Consider the following 20,265-nt stretch of genomic DNA (forward strand, 5'->3'; position numbering starts at 1 on the left):
AAAATTAAGTTTAATTATATTTAACAAATTTAAATGTCGTAATTTCATAAATAAACTTGCTATTAACATTTTAATTTATGTACAACCTCTGGCTATATAATTATCTTCTACTAGTTTGCCATTGTTCCAATGTGTATATACTATTATTTGTTCGAAATAAGTTGTTAGGAAAATTTACTAATTTGCATTGCTTAAAATGAAGTGGGATCAATTTTTAATAACAGGAGTCCGCAAAGGGAAGTGCTAGTCCATACACATTTTATTGTTAGACTCAATTTATTCCAGTTGTACAACAAAAAGTATAATTAAATCAATTGAAAACAATGGAAGGGATATTATTAATTAATCCCTTCTACGTAAGAAATTTGATCTCTTTACTTGTTCACCTTTAATCCCATATCCTCCATCTCTTTTTCAGCATCTTGTTTTTTTACAAAATGTGTATTCCTTTCTTTGCATCTCCAGAATTTTGAAGTGGAATGTTTTTTATGTCCTCGGCATCGGGCCTTCCAAGCAACCCTGAAATAAAATTAAAATACTACATAGTTACTTAGTATTAACAACCTTAGACTCATTGTAAAATGTACTATTGGGATTTCATAATTAACGAATCATAATGAAGTTAATTCATAATTAAATTAATTTTATGGTAGCACGCAATCTTTCCTAGGGAAAGACACAGAAAGAAGGCCCAAAATTAGTTAGTAGGAAGGCAGTTCATCTCCAAACTATGGAATAATTATTGAATAGTTAAGTTAAAGAATTTATTTCTGTTTACGATAGAACATACGAGTGTAGAAAAAGTAATGAGACCTTCTAAAAATACAGTTTTGAATAGGTGTTGTTGATTAAGTCTTAAAGAGTCGATTATTTTAGGATAGCTTAGATTCTAAGCTTTTGATTGATGTTCATGTTGTAAACAAAAATTATGCAAATGTCACGATGGAAGCAAGAAAAACTGTCATAGACCATTTAATACGCACCGGGAGACTTACCTCGGACATGATGAAGGCCTGAAACGTCAGAAAGGCTACTTCCTGTCGGGTCAGAAATCTTTTGACTGATGGAACAAGAAGCTTAAGGACAAAGCCAAGAGAGGAAGGCCAACAAAGAGAAGCCTTAATACATCATATAGGCCTTTAAGGTCAACCCAACGATGAAAATATCAGAGTACACCAAGAAGAAGAAGTTTTGATCGGTTTACTATGGACAAGGTCATTCGAAAAGCTGGAGGAAGGTTGCTTCGAAGAATTGAGAGGTATCTCTTGTCTGAAAGTCAATAAAAATATGTTTTCAAACATGTCAACAACTCTTGAAGCACCAAAGTAACCTGGTATTTTTTTTTCTCTGATGAAAAGACCTTTAACGTTGACCCCGTCTACAACAAGCAAAATTATCAGGTAGTATGATTTGGCAAGGCTGACAACAGCATCAGGACAGTTACCAAGACCAAACATCCGGCCTCTGTGATGATGTTGGGGGTTGTGACATCAACTGTAGAAAAAATGCCTACAATTTGTTTCCTGTTGGATGCCGGATATCCGAGGCCGACTACTTGATGGTGTTAAAGGAAAATGCGATCCATTAGATCACCAAGACAATGAAGAAGTCCAACAAAGCCACCGACGTATTTCAGCAAGACGGGGCTCCCTTCCATACTGCTAATATTGTACAAGAGTGGAATATAAACTTCTGGTCCGAGAAACTCTGGCTCCCTCAGAGCCCAGATCTGAATTCACTGGATTACTCTATATGTTGGCAAGTTTAGAAGAAGGTCTGCAAAGTCTACCACTCGAATATTGATGCCCTGAAGACATCCATTAACCAGCAGTGGAGGATTATGAAAAAGACCTACGTTGCCAATGTGTACAAGGGAATCCGGAGGTGGTTGGAGGATGTCATTGAGGATAATGGTGGCCATACTCATAATTCATGTGCATTATTATAGTAAAGAATATTATAAAATGAAATTTTCTATGTAGAACATCATCTGATCAATTATGAGTATTTTAATGATTATTTAAAAGTATATCTTTGTACTTTTTCTACACCGGATACATACATCATAAAATAGCACAGCTATGCTATATTACAAAACTATGCATACATACGACAAAGAACACGGCCACACAAAGGGGTACATGTGCTTCTACAGCAGAAGTTGATCTCCAGTCCTACTTGATTATATAGTTATTCTCAATAATTTGTTTCATTTTTGTACATTTCATGAATTTAAGAATACGAAGATCTTCGTCCTCTTTTGCATGACTTAGTTTCTATTATATGATTGCGCGATGGATATCTGTAAATAAGGTGGTCTGGGCTTTGAGGTTCTTGCATGCCAATTTTGAACATTGTACTTGTATTTTTTCATTTGCTCAGATGGACCAAAAATGAAGAAGATACCACTCACTGATTGTGTGATAGCGATGATTTTTGCTTGGAAGACCAATACTTTGTTATTTAATGATGCTGATGATTGATGACTTGACATGTCACCTCGAGTGAAGGCCCCATCCTGCACCTGTGTTGTCTTTCTCTTCTCTGGAATGGTTGGTATATATAATTGTATCAGGGTGTTCAACATGACGGTTGTCGACCCATATATTATTGTCAGGGATATAGTCACTTACATTATTCAATTCCACTTGATCAAGTATTTTATCGCGAAGGAAACAATGCACACGACACCTTGGAAGACCACCATACCATCCCAGGTGCTCCAGAGAAAATGGTTTGTTCTTTGCTTGCACTTGTATGTAGAGGTCGAGGGGAGTGATGCCCAACACTGTCTCTATTCCTGCTGTTGGTGTTGATCAGAGGGTATGAGTCATGCCCATGTGTGATTTGCTCTTAATGGTAGTTAATTTTCCTATTCCTCCTTTCTTTGCAATAACGGTGTGCCCCCATACCAGAGACACATGGGTGATGATGGGTCTGATCATGCCTTCGTATCCAAAAATATATTCCACACCATTGGAGATAAAACTCCCCATTGAGGACTACCACACGTTGGATTGACGTTGATTTCTTCAACTTTTTCCTGTTACTGTTCTCGCAATGGTCTATGACAGATGGTACTGATTTGCTGTCAGGGAAATGAGTTTCTTTTAGTATTTGCAAGGATAGAGCACACTTTCAGTTTTACTGCAGAAATGTCTCTATGAATCTTTCTTCTCCTTTCTGAGTGCTGTGCGATATTCTTTTTTTCAAGCTGCAAAGATGTTTTGTCCACCATGTTACTAATTCGGCCTTTGTTCTATTTCTTAATGGGTAAGCAATGTCAAGGGCCTTGACTATAACCTCATAAATTGATTCCACACATTAGTATATCACACCCGCATTGGAAGTATTTCAGGCAGTGAAACATTTTCTATGTGACTTTTGAATATATCCAAGTTAACTTTTTTTAAGTTTCTTAACTTTTCAGTAATGGGCTTGTACTTTTTAGAGTTAATAACTATTTATTGATGGTCGAAGATCTACATGTCACCTTTTAATATCAAACTTTTTAAAAGCATGTTGATTCATTATTGTACTATCAATTGTTGAACAAAATGTGTGACAAAAGTAGGTTCACTTTCTTCATTTTATACTATAGGATAATGTTCATCTATTAGGTTTTCAATCATTTCTCCTCGAGGGTTAATGTATTTACTGCCCCAAAGATGATTATGAACATTAGAATCCATTGCCATAAGAAGAGGTTTTTTGTAGATGTTAACAATGTTCAATGAGACGTAAAAGTGTTTCGTTCTCAACTAATAACAATTGATCAAAATAGACTGCACAAATATATATTATAGACTCCTCTATTTTTAAGCATTATGTACAAACATCTTTGTAAGATAATTCTGGAACAAACCATACATGTAAATGATTAGTTGTTCGAATGCATGCTGTTGATTTTGTTTCATGTTTACAATAGATTTATATCGACTTAGAACTAGGCTATTTGTTGAGCCATTACTGAGGTATGACTCTGTTATTAAGGCTATTTGAGATTTCTGAGTTTTAAATCAGAGTTAACTGAGTATTGATATAAGAGCAGCTAATCATTTGAGTTTCTTTTGTTTGGGTTTATCCAGTAAAAGTAAGAGCTGTTTGCCATCACGACTTTTTGAATAAATATTTGAGGTTTTTCCAGAGTCTTTCACACTGGATACTTGACTTAGAAGGTCTTCTCCTGGTTCATCTGGCATTCTGTGGTCCTCAGTGGTAGCTTCTCTAATACTGCCAGTTTCCTGGGCATTTGGAATATCTTTACAATTATTTTTATTAGGGCCAGCATCAATACAAACATTTACAATTTCCTTCGTTCAAATACTTACACCATCATAAACAATGGTATTTGTTTTGTGTTGATTAGACTTATTAACAAAACCTTTTCTGCGGAAGCCACTTTGCAGGGAAGGCCAAATGCTTACATATCTACAAATGCAAATTGATCCACATCATGGTATTAGACTTTTCCTAACTCTGTAATTTCAGATTCAGTTCGACCTTACCTCTAACAAGAGGTTTCTTACATTGTTATGCCATGATCTGAGCATGCATATAATCGCCAATGTTTTCTGTGACTCCTCTGAAGAAGCCAGTAAGCCTTTTCTAGGCATTTTTGTCCTTTCTCATCTAATCCTTCTCTCCACACGAGGCTGGTATAAGAAGTGTATCCTTCAGGATAACCTTTCGGGCATACTATTCCGAAGCGTCATCACTGACTCTTTTGTTGGTGTAGCGGCGACCTTCATACTTAGGTAACAGTTTTGTGAAGGATTCTGTGGTGGATAAGAGACGCATATAGTCTGTATTCAGTATTTTTATTATTTATTTGTTCCACCCAACAAGGGAGATGTAATTACCATTTTTTCTTAATATGGTGATTTCTGCGGTCTCCTGGGCAATTTATTCATATAGAAATTTACGCAAGGGCTTCAATTTTAGAACCTGTTGTCGCTCAGCAGACTCTTGCTATGAATTTTGAGGTCTTTTGGAGGAAGGAGTTTCGTCAGAACTACCATCCTCTCTCGTTTATTACTTCGAGGACCTTGATTTTCAGTTTTTTCATGTGCAAAGAGTTTCAATTTTTGACGACCATTATTTTCCATGGAGTTAGGCTTTTTTGTCTCCATGTTTGTTATTTATGTTTGAAGGTTCTTTGGAACCTTTTTCCCATCGTGGGATGGGCTCTTACCCCACTTTTTGTATGTGAAGGTCTCCCATTTTAGGTTGACATCATTTCCATTTTAATTTCACTCTGCAACGATTTTTTTTTTTTGTATATTATATCATTTTTACCTAACTTATTATTGAATAATTGTAGGGAATTTTTGGCAGCTTAATAACAATTAAATCTAATTAGTGTTGGATTGATCCTTTGCCTCCATTCTTAATCAGTCTTTTTTTCTTCACCTTTCAGTCTTCCTTCAAATCAGTCTTGTGTTTTTTACAATTCATAAGTACTAAGGACCGATTAGTCGGTCCTACAGTCATAGTTACCTTCTATTTTTCTACTTCTTTTTGTAGTTACTAACTACGTCATTTCAGCAGTTGTAATCCACACAAAAAACCATTAAGGACCAGTCATAGAATGACGAAATAAATCAGTAACAAACTGATTGATTTGCAGTTTTTTAAGTGTTTTTAGACCGATCTGACACTAATTTTAATTCAACCAATCAACAATCGGTATACTAATTAGGAGAAAAGAAGCAGAAAAATCGACAGGTAATAACAAAATACAATGTGTATTTTTATGTTAGTGACGTAAAGCATTGTCATAAAAAGAAAAAAATTTATCTCCTACAAGTTACCTTCCGAACACAAAAGTACATGTGTCGACTCTTTTTTTCTCCTAATCACTATTATGGGCATTGATTAGTTGAATTAGAACTACCTCTTGTCAAGCTGCCAATAATTCCCAAATATCATTCAACAATAATCCCATAGTTGGGAAGAACTAGCCAACTGAATTTGTGGGGTTTTTCTTGTTGTTTTTTTTGTGAGGAAAGGTTGCGAGATACCATTTTTGTAGCAAGGTGCTGAATGAACAAAAGCAATCTTTATAAAAAAAAATACAAGAAAAAATTTCTAATTCAGATAGTATTTGGCATGTCAATATAAAAGTAAGCTGGGATTAAGAATAGATTGAGAAAAATGATTTTTTTGTTTTTCTAGCTATTTTACTGCATAAGAAAGAATCCTAATGGTTTTTTAAAGACACACTTATTGCAATAAATTGTTAAATATTGTTTGTTATTATAAATAAGATTTTGAGCTCCTTCATGATCCTCCTCATTTAAAATTTGAGCCATAAAAGCCGCAGTTTTTTTCCCCACAAATCTAATCTATTCCTCTGTTTAAAATTGTGCATTGAATATCCGATAAATCAGTTAGCAAAAATACCAAAACTGAATCGATAATTATTTTAGTTTCCTGAACGATTTTCACAAAAATAATTTCAACCTACTTTTATGTTGATACGTCACATATATACTTACAGTCCAATGTTTTGTTGAGATACACAAAAATGTTCACTATACCTCGTTTAAAACCTTCATTTCTTTTACGACGCTTAATATGGCCTTTCAAATTAAATCAATCAATTTCTCATTCTGAGGATGATTTTTTACTTTAATTTCATTGTAGTTTAAGGATTATCCAAATAATTAGTTAGATTATTTCATTAAAAGAGATCGTAGATAATGAGTTTAAAGAATATGTAATAGGTTTTTGGGAAAGAAGCCCGCAGGAATATTGCCCTCCGGAAAATTGGCTGTAGGAAAGTTAACAGTAAAGCAAAAATGTCCTTTGCAGAAAAATCTACAGATGTGTCTTCCTCGTATTAGGATTCGTAGATAATTATTTAAATCTAAAGAAAAACTGTTTAATATATATAGCAGCGGTCATGGTTTTGATTTGATCAGAATCGGCCAAAAAATGAGTGAACAAGAATCAAAAATGCAAAGGGTTTCGGATCTTCTCGATGCAGATGTTGATCCAAAAAGAATTTGAGGCATTCTCGGAGTGACCATGAGGACTGTCCGGAAGATCCGGGTGGCCAATGAGAATGGGAAAGGAGTCTTAAGGATAGTAGGAATTGGAGAAAATGGTTTGAAGATAGATGGAACATTTATCAAGTTCCTGGAGGCAAAGATCAAGAAAGATCCAAAGCATCAATGCGCTGCTTGGCTGACGAGCTCAACACGGACGAGTCACCATCAAGAGAGAAGTTCATGATTAACTCTGCCTAAAGAGCTTTGTGAGGCCTCCTAGACATCTCCACACACTCAGGATGTAGGCTTGGCAGATGCAAGAAAGTCCTCAATTACATGAAGAGTCATCCATCGACTTTGAAAATCGTCTCAGACAAGATGATCTTCAAAGTCGACCAGGTTTTGAACCGCAGAAACTACATATTTATAACAGCATCACGAAAATTTATCTGATATGTACTGTACATAGTATAATTGCAGGTCATTTTACGCTAATGACAATTTTTTCCTTCCTCTGCGTAGGATGTGATCTAGACTCAGTTTTGAAAAAAAATCATTCTAACTTGATTTAGTGTTGATGGACCATATTATATATATATATTGAATCTAGTATCCTAAATGTATTTACCAGGCATTGAATCCGTTTCCTGAGAGTCTACTATGTTCTCCGTATATCCTTTCTACGCATTTCATATCATCCTCAAGATCTCCATCTGTGAAATCCTCTGAAAAGAAAATGTAGTCCAATGTTAGAATCGTCATTTCCAATTAATTTTCATGTAAAGTATTTTTTTATTTTAACTGTTATTAACGTATATTCATTTTTTCCTTTACCGAGAAGGAAAAAAAATATCAAAAAGTTTTTGAAACATGAGTCAAATACTTTCTTCACGCATTCATCTTTCAAGCTTTTTTTTAGAGCATTCTGATCAGAGTGATGATGGATAATTGGATTTTCTAGAAAGGGGTAAAGGGTAATAAATACATATTTATCAGCAGTATGATTACTCTCAAACTTTTATAAAGAATTACCTTTCTAATATTATGGATAATATATCAGGATTATACAAAAAATTAAATGTAATCTTCGGTTCTTATCTCTTTAGCTTCAAAAATTATAAATAACATCAATTTAAGCTTTTTGCGTACTTGGGAGTGTACCCGATACAGAGGTACACTATAATGGCCGGACGATGTTCGTATTTAGAGGATATCTCAAGGATTTTGTAATTTTTCAATATTAATGTGCTCAGCGAAATCTGATATGTACACTTTCATAACGATAGATTTCAGGGTTACCACGATAACAAAGTATAAACTTGATTCCCATCTTGCGCATATATCACTTCATTGAATCTGTCATTACGGGGTGATCCATTGTAATCTGAACACTAACTAATTAATGAAGTTAAAGTGATTGAAATTAATTCATATTTTGAAATATTAAAACATATGTATTTAGTTCCAAAACAAAACAACTCTTTTTATTGAGATTTTTGAGTTTTTATTAAATCTTTTTCCACACTTTTGGCCCTCCTAATACCATGATGCTAATCCCCTTGCCTACACATTTTGGATGCATGTCGTGGAAGGGAAGGCCTGCAGTGTCCCTCATCCAAACACCGAGACCCACTGTCAGCAGCACCAACACGACATGACAAAGGACTACATCCTCATCGGATGCCAGGCCTCCACTGCCATCTGGAAGCCATCATTGCCGCCAAGGAGCGCTTCATTAATCATTAAGTTATCTCAGACATGAATACATTTATAGACTTAATTTGGTTGACATTCTATTGTTAATTAATAAATTATATCTTGTTGAAGTTTAGAATTCAAAGTGTTCAGATTTGAATGGACCACTCAGTACTTAATTGATTGATTTAATGTCTTAATCCGATCAGAAAACTAAGTATTTTAATACTGTCACAATTTCAATTTTAGAGGCTATAAGTTGATGGTTAGTAGACTGTGAGAGTCCTGAGTTATTCTTTAAAATGAAAAAAAGTTAAAGTTAAATAATTACAGAGACTATTGATTTAATTTTATTATTTGCATAAATACTAGATTATAAAATATCTGTGAAAGACGCGAATTAATAGTTTTAAAAACTAAATTCGTGAAGAATATGTTAAGATGGTAAATATAACGATATCACGTTAGAAATTGCTATTTTATTATTTTTAATGTGTACAAAACCGTGTCCAGGGTAAGATTACGAAAAATGTTGACTTTAAGGTAGGACTTACTATTACACTGTACATTGCAGGCCTTTCCTCTCCTTTTCTCATGACACCAGTATTTGTTCGAGAGTTGAAATAATCCATAGTCCAAGCTTCCATCTTTGTTTAGTCGTCCAATTGCACTACTATTGAATTGGGACTCCCAATAGGTGAGACAAAGCCCTTTAAATAAATTATTTATAGCTAATTAGTGGATATACTAGATATACTAGATTTGATTTGTATGTATTAAAAAATGGAATTTCGGGAGGTGAAGGATTGCCCATATGAAAATTGCCCTCCGGAATATTGCCATCAATATAATATAAAATTGTCCGCAAATTATACACCATGTATAGTGATTCATCAACCGATCTTTTATCTCAGACCCAACTAAGGACCTGGTGATAGTTTTCCCGTCTGCAGATGGGCAACAATAAAATAATTCTGCTAATTTCCCAAATTACACTCAGATACACTGGATTAGTGTAGAATAATCGTAAGACCACGATACAGGTTCAAAATCACGGATGTTATTTCAAAGAATCTCCCTACAGCGTGTAAGGAAAAATCGTGAGCTTGCCTTTAAATCAATTACTTTGAACGTGAATATTTAAAAATACTAAATTGCGCTCTTATAAGTAGGATGTGCTCTGATTAATAAAAAAACTTACAAAAATCAACAGTTATCAGCAAAGAGGCGAAAAAACTCCACGTCCATGTGTATGTCAACAAAATTATGCCGGTTTTAGGGCCGGAGTCATGTTTACAAGATTAAAAGGATGGTGGCTAAATGGCATAGCCTTGAGAAGGCCCATAGTAGCTATAGATGCAGGAAAATCGGGAACAATGGAGGACGTAGACACCACGATCACCAGAAGTGGAGCCAAGTCGATGAAACAGCATGCCAAAACTCTGAATCTCAGAGATTAGACTGTGAGGAAGTATGTGGAGGATTAGAGGAAGGCTTCTTATGTACCACGACATCGGCAACTGCCTTCAACACAGCTTAGGCCAACTGGGTCAAGAAAAGCTAGAAGTGTACCGCATTTGTTCAGTATAAAAAAGTCCACGGTTTTACTTAGTACAATGTACAATAACGTCATATGAAGTTAAATGACTTGCATAAATCTTATTTGTACAACTCATAAATCAGGAGAGGGGAAAAAATGAGTACATAGATTGAGATTCCACAAAATATGTTTATCTATTAATAACTAAAAAAAGCGTTCCACGATTTGAAAAGGATTAAATTTGTATCTATGGTCTGAAATTGCGGTCTAGAGCAACGAAACATTGGTCAAAATGGGTATGGAACAACTCATTTTTTTTTTAAAAAGTGAAAAAGAGATCCAAAAATAACAATTTTTTGGAGAAAAATTTCAAAAATTCAGAGCTGTTTAGAGAAAACTGAATTTTTTTGGAAAATTTTTTTAAATAAAAACTCTTTGAAAAAAAAATGTAAAAAAGTTTATAGATATTCTCAAAAAATTCAAAGCTGTCCACAAAAAATTATAAAAATAAATTTCAAATATTATATTTTTTGGAATAATAAATTTCAAAAATCTTTACCCATTAACAAAAAATTAATTTTTTTGTAAAAATTCAAAAATCTATAACTGTTCAATATTTTATTTTTATTTTATTGTAAAAGAAAAAAATTGAATTAAAATCCATAGCTATTTACAGACAATGAAATTAAAAAAAAATTGAAATATAACATTTTCTAGTAAGAATACAAAAATTCTTAATTTGGGGGAGGGGGGAGTACAGCACCTCCAGTCACCCTCCAGCGGACGGCCCTGTCGACTCTCAACACTAATATCTAAATATAAAATCAACTTACAATCATTCACACTACTTCTGTACTTGGAGGTTTGGTTGACCAATGATTTGGTGAATAGAGTCTTGAGTTCGCAGGCATTAAACACTTTTCCGTATCCATTAGACCTCCAAAGAAGAGTTAAACTAATTATTACTATATGAGGGTAGTTCTTCATTCTTTAACAACGAACTTCAAAATGATTCTTGATTGCATGAAGCAGAGAGTCAACAAAGAAAAAAAAACATAAAAGCATACACTTGCAAGGAACACTTTAATTAAGCAAAGGTTACGTATATTTTGACAACGGCATTAATGATCTAAATTGTCATTATAACAACACGACTATCCAACCAAATCACACTTTTTTTTCTTCTTTTTTAAAGCGCATTGACAAAATATAACTTTATTCGAGTTTCAATTAAAGTTTTTTTATTTCAATGTTGATTTTTTTGTTTCAAAAAAATTAATTTGTTTGTAAATAACTGGGCATTTTTGAAATCTATTTATTTAAAAATTAATTTATTGTGAATAAAAGGTGGATTTTATAATTGAAAAAATTAATTATTGTTTCGTTTCTTTTCAAAAATTTAATTATTTGTGAACAGCTATGGATTTTTGAAATTTTGGGAAAAAAAATTGTGAATTGTTGTGGATTTTTCAATTTTTTGTAAACAGCAAAGGATTATTGAAATTTTTGGAAAAAAAAACTTAAATATAAAATTTTTTTGAAAAAAAATAATTTTTTCTGAACAATTGTGGATTATTGAAATTTTTGGAAAAAAATTAATTGTTTGTGAACTGCAGTAGATTTTCCAATTTAAAATAAAATATAATTCTGTAAATAGCTAAAGATTTTGGAAATTTTTTTCCAAAAAAATTAATATTTGAAATTTTTTCCAAAAAAAAATTAATTTATGATTTTTTTTTTCAAAAATTTAATTTTTGGTTAACAACTTTGGATTTTCGAAATGTTTGGTAAAAAATTAATTTTTTGGGAATTGCTGTGGATTTTTTCACTTTTTGTAAATAGCTAAGGATTTTTGTGATTTTTTTCTTTAAAAATCAAACATTTTAAATTTACCTATTCTTATTAATTTCCAAATATAGTTTTATTTTTTTAAATTAAAGTTCAGTCTTTTACCTAAAGCATGATATATTTTTACAGTTTCTGGATCAATACTTCTTGAAGCTATAAGCTTCTGAATAAAAAGTCCCCATTTTTAATTTTAAACAAGGATAACTTGAAGTTTTAAAGGACGTTTTAAAATCTTTCAACATTAGGCTTTGAAATATTTTAATCAAAACATTTATCTCCATCTTCAACACCAAGACCTTAAAAAAGCTTTGACTCATAAATCACCAAAACTTGATGTCAATTATCTCATTAATTTCTACTTAAATTGGCATTTTTGCAGTTGAACATTGTAATTAGTTATATCGTCAGATTTACAATATTATTTTATTACGTCATGGATTTTACACTCCTAAAAAGGATTGCATAATATTCGAATCATCATCATAATAGTATCTTGGGTAGATATCTTTGTCAATAAAACTATGAAAAATAGTAAAAAGGACATTGTTCTCAGTGTGTACTTGAACGAAAGAATTTTTTTTTTTTTAATAAAGAGTTTTCATGTCACTTCGGCATTGTTTCCGCCGGCCATTTTGAAGGACAAAACAATCAAGTCTTGGAACAACGAAAACCCTTTTTTCCACTATTTGATGTCAAAATGGGACCAACAAATAAAAGGATTTAAACACTTATCCTCAACACAACACTACCGTCTTTTACCTAAGATTAATTCTACTGGGGCAGCAAAATAACTTCCTTCTTTGTAATGGGTAGCAATCAGGCTGTGAAAGTACAGAATGTTCTATTAAAATCTAAACACTTTGAATTGTAACCTTCAACAAAATATAATGTATTAATTAACAATAGTATTTCAACAAAATCCATATTATAAATAGATGTTTGAGCATCTGAACTATCTTAATGATTAACGTAGCGACCCTTGGTGGCAATGATGAATTCCAGGTGTCGGAGAAAGACATGGCTACGGATATAGTCATCTGTCAAGGCGTCCCAGTGATGGTTGTCAGTGACCTTCGGGGTATTCGTGTTTGATTGTGGGAAACCTCAAGGACTTTCTCTTGACATGCAGCCAAAAGGTGTAGTCGAGGGAGTTGGCATCAGGACTGTAGGGAGGCCAAAATAGGCCAAAAATTAGTTCAAAAGACTCAGAGTTTTGCATCGGAGGAGAAGAGTTTCTTTCATTGCTGTCAAAAGTGAACTCTACATCCTCAGAAGACTATTTCCACCTACTCTTTTTTTATAGCTCTCTTGATAGTCTGGTGTGAACCCCAGGGATCTCTTGCATGGGCCCTCATGGACTTGAAGGGATTAGCCTAGGTTGTTTTTTTAACTCCTCTTGGTCTTAATAGAGCATTCGGTACTTTGATTATATTCAAATACCAGTGATAATCATTGGTTTCAAGTATGGTATTCAATGCAAGTGTTATAGGTATATATTTTTTTTTTATTTTGAAAGCAATTTGAGAGACTTAAATCAAGATTCATCTGAAATGTGTGTATTTTATCTAGTAAAAATATTAACTTTGAACACTTCAATTATGATGTAATTACTTACGTCAGTGAAAACGCTCCATAAAAACATATTAGCATGGCTCAAAAGGCATTGCTCTCTTGTTGAGATGAGTTCTGTGAGGTCGTTGAATGTGTGTGTCTCAACATAAGAATACCAATAAATATACTTTATCTAGACTTCATAACCCTTGTTAAATTATGATCTATTTTTGATGCACAATCTATTATTATTATTGCTTTCATGGAAGATGCTATTAAGAAATACTATAACTAAAAACATAATAAGAGAGATCAATCAACTCTTGGTTGAATAACTACATGTAGTTTGTTTGGGTTTGCATTTTTCATTCTATTTTTATTCACAAAGGGAGCCTATCCCATTAAAACATAGATCACTGTATTTCGCAAAAGTACAGCCTATTTAATTCATTTGCTCTTTCAAGCGTCCTGATTTTCAATGACTAAGATCCATGACAGAAACTAGGACGATAACTAGGGATGAAAAAATGATTAAAAAAAGAAACCCAAAATCAAAATGGTAACCCTGACAAGTCCCACTCCGTATGAAGAAAGGCCAAATCTTCAATTCTACACTGAGTCCAATTGGGACCACCAATGAATCCTCAGTGTGACTCTCAGTCATTCATGAGAATAGATGAATTGTTACAATTTACACATATTGGGTGATCCATAGAAATCTGAACACTTACTAATGAATAAAGGTTGATTGATTGACATTGATTCATATTTTGATATATTAAAGCATAGACAATTAGTTACAATACAAAACAAATATGAGATCTCTACCTTACGTACAAGTCGAGAAAATGAAACTTGAACGTGATCGACTAATTTCCATTCGTGACCTCCAAGTAGTTTGGGATCGCCAGGACCACCGTCTAAGCCTTCAGTAAGTCCAAAACATTGGAGACAAAGAAGGGCTCTGTCAAAAAGACCAAACTGGATCCCAAGAATTGGAAAAAAACAAAAAAACAGCCCGGATCAATCCCCTCAAGTCCATGAGGACTCATGAAAAAGATTTAGGTGTTTCACAAAAGACTGTCCAGAAAGCTATCAAAAAAGTGGGGGGAAAGAGCTAGCCTTGTGCTACTTTTGACACCAGCAATGAAAGAAACCCATCTTCTTGGTCGTAAGACACTTTTGAATGAGTCTCCCCCCCCCCTTACAGCCTGATGTATACCCCTCGACAAGCACCCAAAAGGTACATGTCGAGAGGAAGGCCTCCAGTGTCCATCATTCAAACACCAATTCCCTCAAAACCACAGTCAGCCATCACTAGGACTGTATGACAGATCTGCAGCAGGTGCCAGGCCTTTTGCCACCACCTGCAAGCCATCATTGCCACTATGGACGGCTACATTACTGATTCAAGGAGCGCAGTATATATATTAATTTTGTTGAAATTATATTGGCGATTAATAAATAATATCTTGTTGAAGTTTAAAATTCAAAGTGTTCAGATTTTAATGTGCCTCTCGCTACACAACGAGGGATCAACAAGAAATTGTATTTATGACCTTTTGGAAGCGGAGCATAAGTCCTGTATAGCTTATTACTTTGTTTATTTATCAAAAAGAATAAATTATGAAATAGCCATGATGTTTCAAATAAGAGGAGGGAATTCAGGGCAGTCAAAAAAATTCTTGGGGTATTTTTGTTTTAACGAGCTAACGCCAAGATGTAGATTCATTCCCAGTAAAACGTTCCCTCTAAAAAAAAATTAACAATGAATTGATGAACAAAATAAAGCCAATAAATAGCTAAAAAATTCTTAAAAAAGTAGTTTTATAACATTTAAATATAAGGAATAAATAAACGACAATAATTATTCTGCAGATCAGGTATAGTTTATAAATTTCTTATAATTGTGAATTAATAAGCGCAAGAGGTTTAAAGTTTTTATCAGAAAATGAGGGGTATTAGTAGTGGATTATGTTCCCAGCATAGTTTCACGAAGACAGATACGTCCTTAAAGCTGGAGTGCCTGACAAATGCATAAATAACTGTGTTCAACATTTTCTCAGAGTCTTTACAGAGAGTATTAAAATTTCAGCCAAAACTTTTATATTTTAAATTTTTTGTGAAAAGCTATGGATTTTAGAATTATTTTTTTCCAAAAAAGATTTCAATATTTGTGAATAGCTATACATTTTTGAAATTTTTTTTCCAAAAGATTAAATATTTTGTCAATAGCTACGGATTTTGATTTTTGATTAAAAAATATATTTGAAACTAAATTTTTGAAATTTTTTTCTAAATTTTTTTTTTTTTTTTTTTGTGAATAGCAATACATTTTTGAAATTTTTTTTCCAAACGATTAAATATTTTGTCAATAGCTACGGATTTTGATTTTTGTTTCAAAAATATATTTGAACTAAATTTTTGAAATTTTTTCTAAAATTTATTTTTCTTTTTTTTTGAATAGCTATGGATTTTTTAAATGTGTTTACAAGGAATTAAATTTTCTGTGAATTAACAAGCCCCCTCCTCTTAACGAAATATAATCCTGTAGATGCTCATGATGCTTGAGGTAAATCAAAACCAATTTAAATATCCATCTGTTTAGTGAAAATCTAAATATTTATGCTTCAAATAAGTTTATCTGGCGCAAAAACAATAAAAACCCCGAGTCGCTTATGGTGATTTTTTAACCGTTAAATTAAAATTTCTCAGAATTGGAATAAAACCTCTCTTTTTATTCAAACAGTTCTTATATATGTAGTTCCTCAACGAATCTTAACTGAAGTGAATTATTGATGGTTTTATTAGACCAATTTTTTGGAATGTGAAGACCTGCAACTTAAAAAATGTATATGGTTTGAATTAAATACCGAAGAGAGGCACATTTTTAAAGTCTTAAACTTTGATTCTGCGTCCCAAATTTTGAACTATTTTTCCTTTATTTCTGCTTCAAAGACTTCAAGTTAGATTTGTATGTTGCTATTCATTTCCTTTAGATGTTTTACATCAGGAGGAGTTTCCAAATAGGGAGTAAAGCATGTATGATCCCGAAATTGTTGAGATCTTTTTTTACCTGAAATTCGAAATAAAAAAGTTAATTGAGATTTCCTTAATTATTAATTTTTTTTAGCATCATCATTGTTCTCACGAGTGAAAATGGGTTTATTGGAGTTTTTCGTGAGCCTTGGAACTTTAAGTTTTAGATGTTTAAACAATGTTGGAATGACTTGAGCCTTGGAACTTTAAGTTTTAGATGTTTAAACAATGTTGGAATGACTTGAGAATTGGAATTCCTTATTTAGAGCACAATCAAGAATTATATTATGGTTTCTAAAGATTTCATTTCATTTTTAGGACCCATTGCCTTCCAAGGAATTTGTTCCTTGGAAATTGAAAAAAGTGTCATCCCCTCAGCTCAAGAAAGATTCTTGTAATCCACGGCACGACAAAAGGGCATACTTGAGATATTTTAACAAAATATATCGCCTTTGTAGAGTTCTTCACTTAAAATAAAGTATTCAATTTTAACGGAACATTTCTTATATTTATCACTCAACATCGTGATTTATTTCTATGGATTAACGATATTAACTCACATAGTTAATAATAAATATATAACTTGAAATATTATACGGATACAAATGGTGCACACATAAGCAATCCCTATGATAGGACTTATTAGTCGCTGGAATGATTTAAATCCATGATGTAATTATACTATAGATTACACTTCTAAAAGTATTCTATTTCCTAACACATTCTATATCAACGAGTTGATATAGGATAAAAATCTATGAAGAGTTGGGATCTTCATCTCATTGTGGACTCAGTCAGCCAAGAGGGGTGATTAATTGTAATTTGGATCTGTGATATAATTATTTTTCGTTATTAAATTTATAATCATCCGTCATCAACAATAATATGGCACAGAGTGATTCTGATAATGCTCCATTGAAACAAGTATTGGAAAAAGTAATGAAGAGTTATGTGAATGGAGTTTATCGATGGAATGCAGGCAACAATGAGCGAAGAGATGGCTTGAAGAACTTTTTAAAAATCTTCATTCAAAATGCCTCTAGAAAGGACTTTCGAAAGCTTGGGCACGAGGCACTACAAAAGTCATGGGTAATATACAATTTTGAGTGGTTCTTCCTTCATTCCTAATGTTGTGTTCTCATAATTTATAATTATTTACAGAAAGAGTATGAAAAAAGTGCTTATTTTAGCCAAACAGCCCCTCATTTCATATACCGCATCATTTCCAAGGACCGATTCCCGCACATATATCGCATTGATTCCAGATCCACTTTTTATAAATTTAATCACCCTCTAGTCCCGTCTCCAGTGCCATGTGGTTATAAAAAATGTTCAATGACACCAGGGGAAGACTCTGTTCAGAACGTGATATCCGTCGTCTGTACAAATGCATGCCACATGTTCTTCCATTCCTCATGTTTTTATGAGCATATCAAGACTTATGGAGTCCTTTGCACACTCACATCCGAATGCTATGCTCTATGGACTTCCTGTCAAGTCTTTGGTTCAACTCCAGAGGATTTTCTTAAATTTTGTAAGGTTGATGCTGCAATCGACAAATTAGAGTGTGTGGAGGGGCCTTGTCTTATTCAGGAGAGATTTGAGGATCATGAAGATCCCAATAAACAGACTGAACTTCGAATATGTAAAAGGCTTCAGGAAATGTGGCCCTCTGAAGAATTTGAAATGGAAGCAGAAAACGTGAGGGACATAATCGCCACCAAAGTCAATAATGCAAATTTCACGGAAATTATGAACTCGGAAATTTGTATACGTGTACAAAAATCACCCCGGAAAGTGGTCCAGAGCCCTTCACCAGTCAAATCTCAAGGATCGAGAAAAAGACCTGCGATGGACTCGAGTGTTTGGTAATTAGAGCCTGTATTGACTTTTCTTAATTATAATTGTTTTTCCCAGGACTACTTCTTGTGTTATTGAGGATCCTCCGTTTTTAACCATAAATCTGAGTAACTCCTCCCATATTGATAAATCAGATGCTTCGACGGAGCCTATAGTCAAAAACTCTGATAAAGGCACTGATGCTATGGAAATCAGGAAAAAAACAAGGAGTACAACTACTACGCGAAAAATAAAAGGCATCTCAAGCCGCTACACTCAATACAATTCGCAGAAAACGAGCGATAAGTCAATAGGAACAAATAAACCCACAAGTGACCGTGGAACCGAGGCAACCCATGTGGATAAGGTTGACGCCCAAACTGAGACATTTATACGATCCTCAATTGCCGTTGGTGTTCAAACTGGCCGTGGTATTGCGTTGAATTAACTAGTTACTTATTTCTGATTAATATATTTATTTATTTTTTGAAAGTTGAAGTACGAGAATTTCTCATCTCCAACCATCAGCTATTCAAAATGGAGCAGGAGTTTATTAATTATAGATACGAGGAGTTTAATGCCCGATGTAGACTCTTGAAATCTGCTGCCAATACGAGTCTTGAGAACGGACGAATCCAGGTCGTACGCGCTAATGCTCTCATCAACGCATTTCGAGGGATGATTAATGAGGTTCGAAGAAAAAAACTCGCATCTCAATTTGTCACCGAGTCTCTGCGAACCTATCTTCGACGTATCATCATGCATAAAGACGATACTGAGAGATGGATTGGAGAGGTAGAGGAGCATTGCTGCGCGTTACAAACAAATGAGGATTTTATCAAGCCACTACTGGACTATTCATTAGAGTTTCTACTGGGGCTTTTCCCTTTGCCTCCCCCTCCAGAAATGAATAAATTATTATCTGACTGTATTTTTAACGAACTCATCGTGACAGGATTCCATAATTTCAACGATCCCAACAATCTCCTCCTACTTGACCTCGTGAAAGAGGCAGTTATAGAGTTTCCCATTGCGGGGAAGGATGCAGTCATTTGGAGCTTGTTTCATATCCGAAGGAGGGTTGAGTTCTTGGACGGAATTGATTTGTGCAAGGTTCTCTTTCGTGTTTTGACACAATTTACGGACAATGTTATCATCGAGTCCAGAAAATTGGTCGTGTATATTGCATAAAAAATCTATTTTTTCTGTACATATATAACTATGTAGTTTTAATTATAGATATTATTTTTTAGATTAATGATTTTTCATAATATTTTATATGGAGATATAATTGTAATTTTTTATGAGGAAATGTTCAGTTAAATATATATATATATATATATATTTATATCTAATTGCAAGTGGTCTTATTTTGCTAATTAATGAACAATATACATACAGATGATAGAAATAGGATGAAACAACCAGTTGCCTATTAGTTATTACATGTTTAGTGCGTTTTCATGGTGCCAAGTAATTTTGCCTTGAAAGCATTTTGTCCCAAGGATATTTCGGCTTAATTTATATAAATAAATTAGGTTTAAACGTCGTTTTTCATTATTTTTACGAAAATAAAAACCTTTTTTTCCCCCGTTAATATTAAAGAAAATAGTCAAGTATTGGTTGTAAAATTGAAACAATAAATAAAAGGACCTTACTATCAAAAATATAACTAGTGCTTATTATATAGTCAAATCCAGATAAAGGAATCTACTATTTCTCTGATAAACCATCTGAAGTATGTAAAAAAGCACAATC

General features: G+C 33.4%; 2 protein-coding genes across 2 annotated transcripts; one reads left to right on the forward strand and one right to left on the reverse strand.

Moving 5' to 3' along the window:
- Window positions 1–241: 241 nt before the first annotated feature.
- Window positions 242–11,266, reverse strand: LOC121124641 (lysozyme C, milk isozyme). The gene is made up of 4 exons (XM_040719817.2): window positions 11,064–11,266; window positions 9,245–9,400; window positions 7,624–7,720; window positions 242–519 (listed from the first exon to the last, which is right to left on the reverse strand). The coding sequence occupies exons 1-4, from the start codon at window positions 11,215–11,217 to the stop codon at window positions 375–377; spliced, it is 552 nt and encodes a 183-aa protein (XP_040575751.1). The 5' UTR covers window positions 11,218–11,266; the 3' UTR covers window positions 242–374.
- Window positions 11,267–17,312: 6,046 nt separating this feature from the next.
- LOC121124640 (uncharacterized) lies at window positions 17,313–19,862 on the forward strand. The gene is made up of 4 exons (XM_040719816.2): window positions 17,313–17,757; window positions 17,830–18,536; window positions 18,586–18,938; window positions 19,001–19,862. Exons 1-4 carry the CDS (start codon window positions 17,554–17,556, stop codon window positions 19,696–19,698), a joined length of 1,962 nt encoding a protein of 653 aa, XP_040575750.1. The 5' UTR covers window positions 17,313–17,553; the 3' UTR covers window positions 19,699–19,862.
- The last annotated feature ends 403 nt before the right edge of the window (window positions 19,863–20,265 follow it).

This window comes from Lepeophtheirus salmonis, chromosome 9, assembly GCF_016086655.4.
Source record: "Lepeophtheirus salmonis chromosome 9, UVic_Lsal_1.4, whole genome shotgun sequence".
Taxonomy (NCBI): Eukaryota; Metazoa; Arthropoda; class Copepoda; order Siphonostomatoida; family Caligidae; genus Lepeophtheirus; species Lepeophtheirus salmonis.

Excerpts from the sequence above, each read along its gene's own strand:
- LOC121124641 (XM_040719817.2), bottom strand. The coding sequence starts at position 11,217 with ATGAAGAACTACCCTCATATAGTAATAATTAGTTTAACTCTTCTTTGG. Across the intron at positions 9,401-11,063 it reads CAGAAGTAGTGTGAATGATT|GGCTTTGTCTCACCTATTGG; the intron begins GTAAGTTGATTT and ends ATTTATTTAAAG. Across the intron at positions 7,721-9,244 it reads CTGCAATGTACAGTGTAATA|AGGATTTCACAGATGGAGAT; the intron begins GTAAGTCCTACC and ends TTTTCTTTTCAG.
- LOC121124640 (XM_040719816.2), top strand. The coding sequence starts at position 17,554 with ATGGCACAGAGTGATTCTGATAATGCTCCATTGAAACAAGTATTGGAA. Across the intron at positions 17,758-17,829 it reads AGGCACTACAAAAGTCATGG|AAAGAGTATGAAAAAAGTGC; the intron begins GTAATATACAAT and ends AATTATTTACAG. Across the intron at positions 18,939-19,000 it reads TGGTGTTCAAACTGGCCGTG|TTGAAGTACGAGAATTTCTC; the intron begins GTATTGCGTTGA and ends ATTTTTTGAAAG.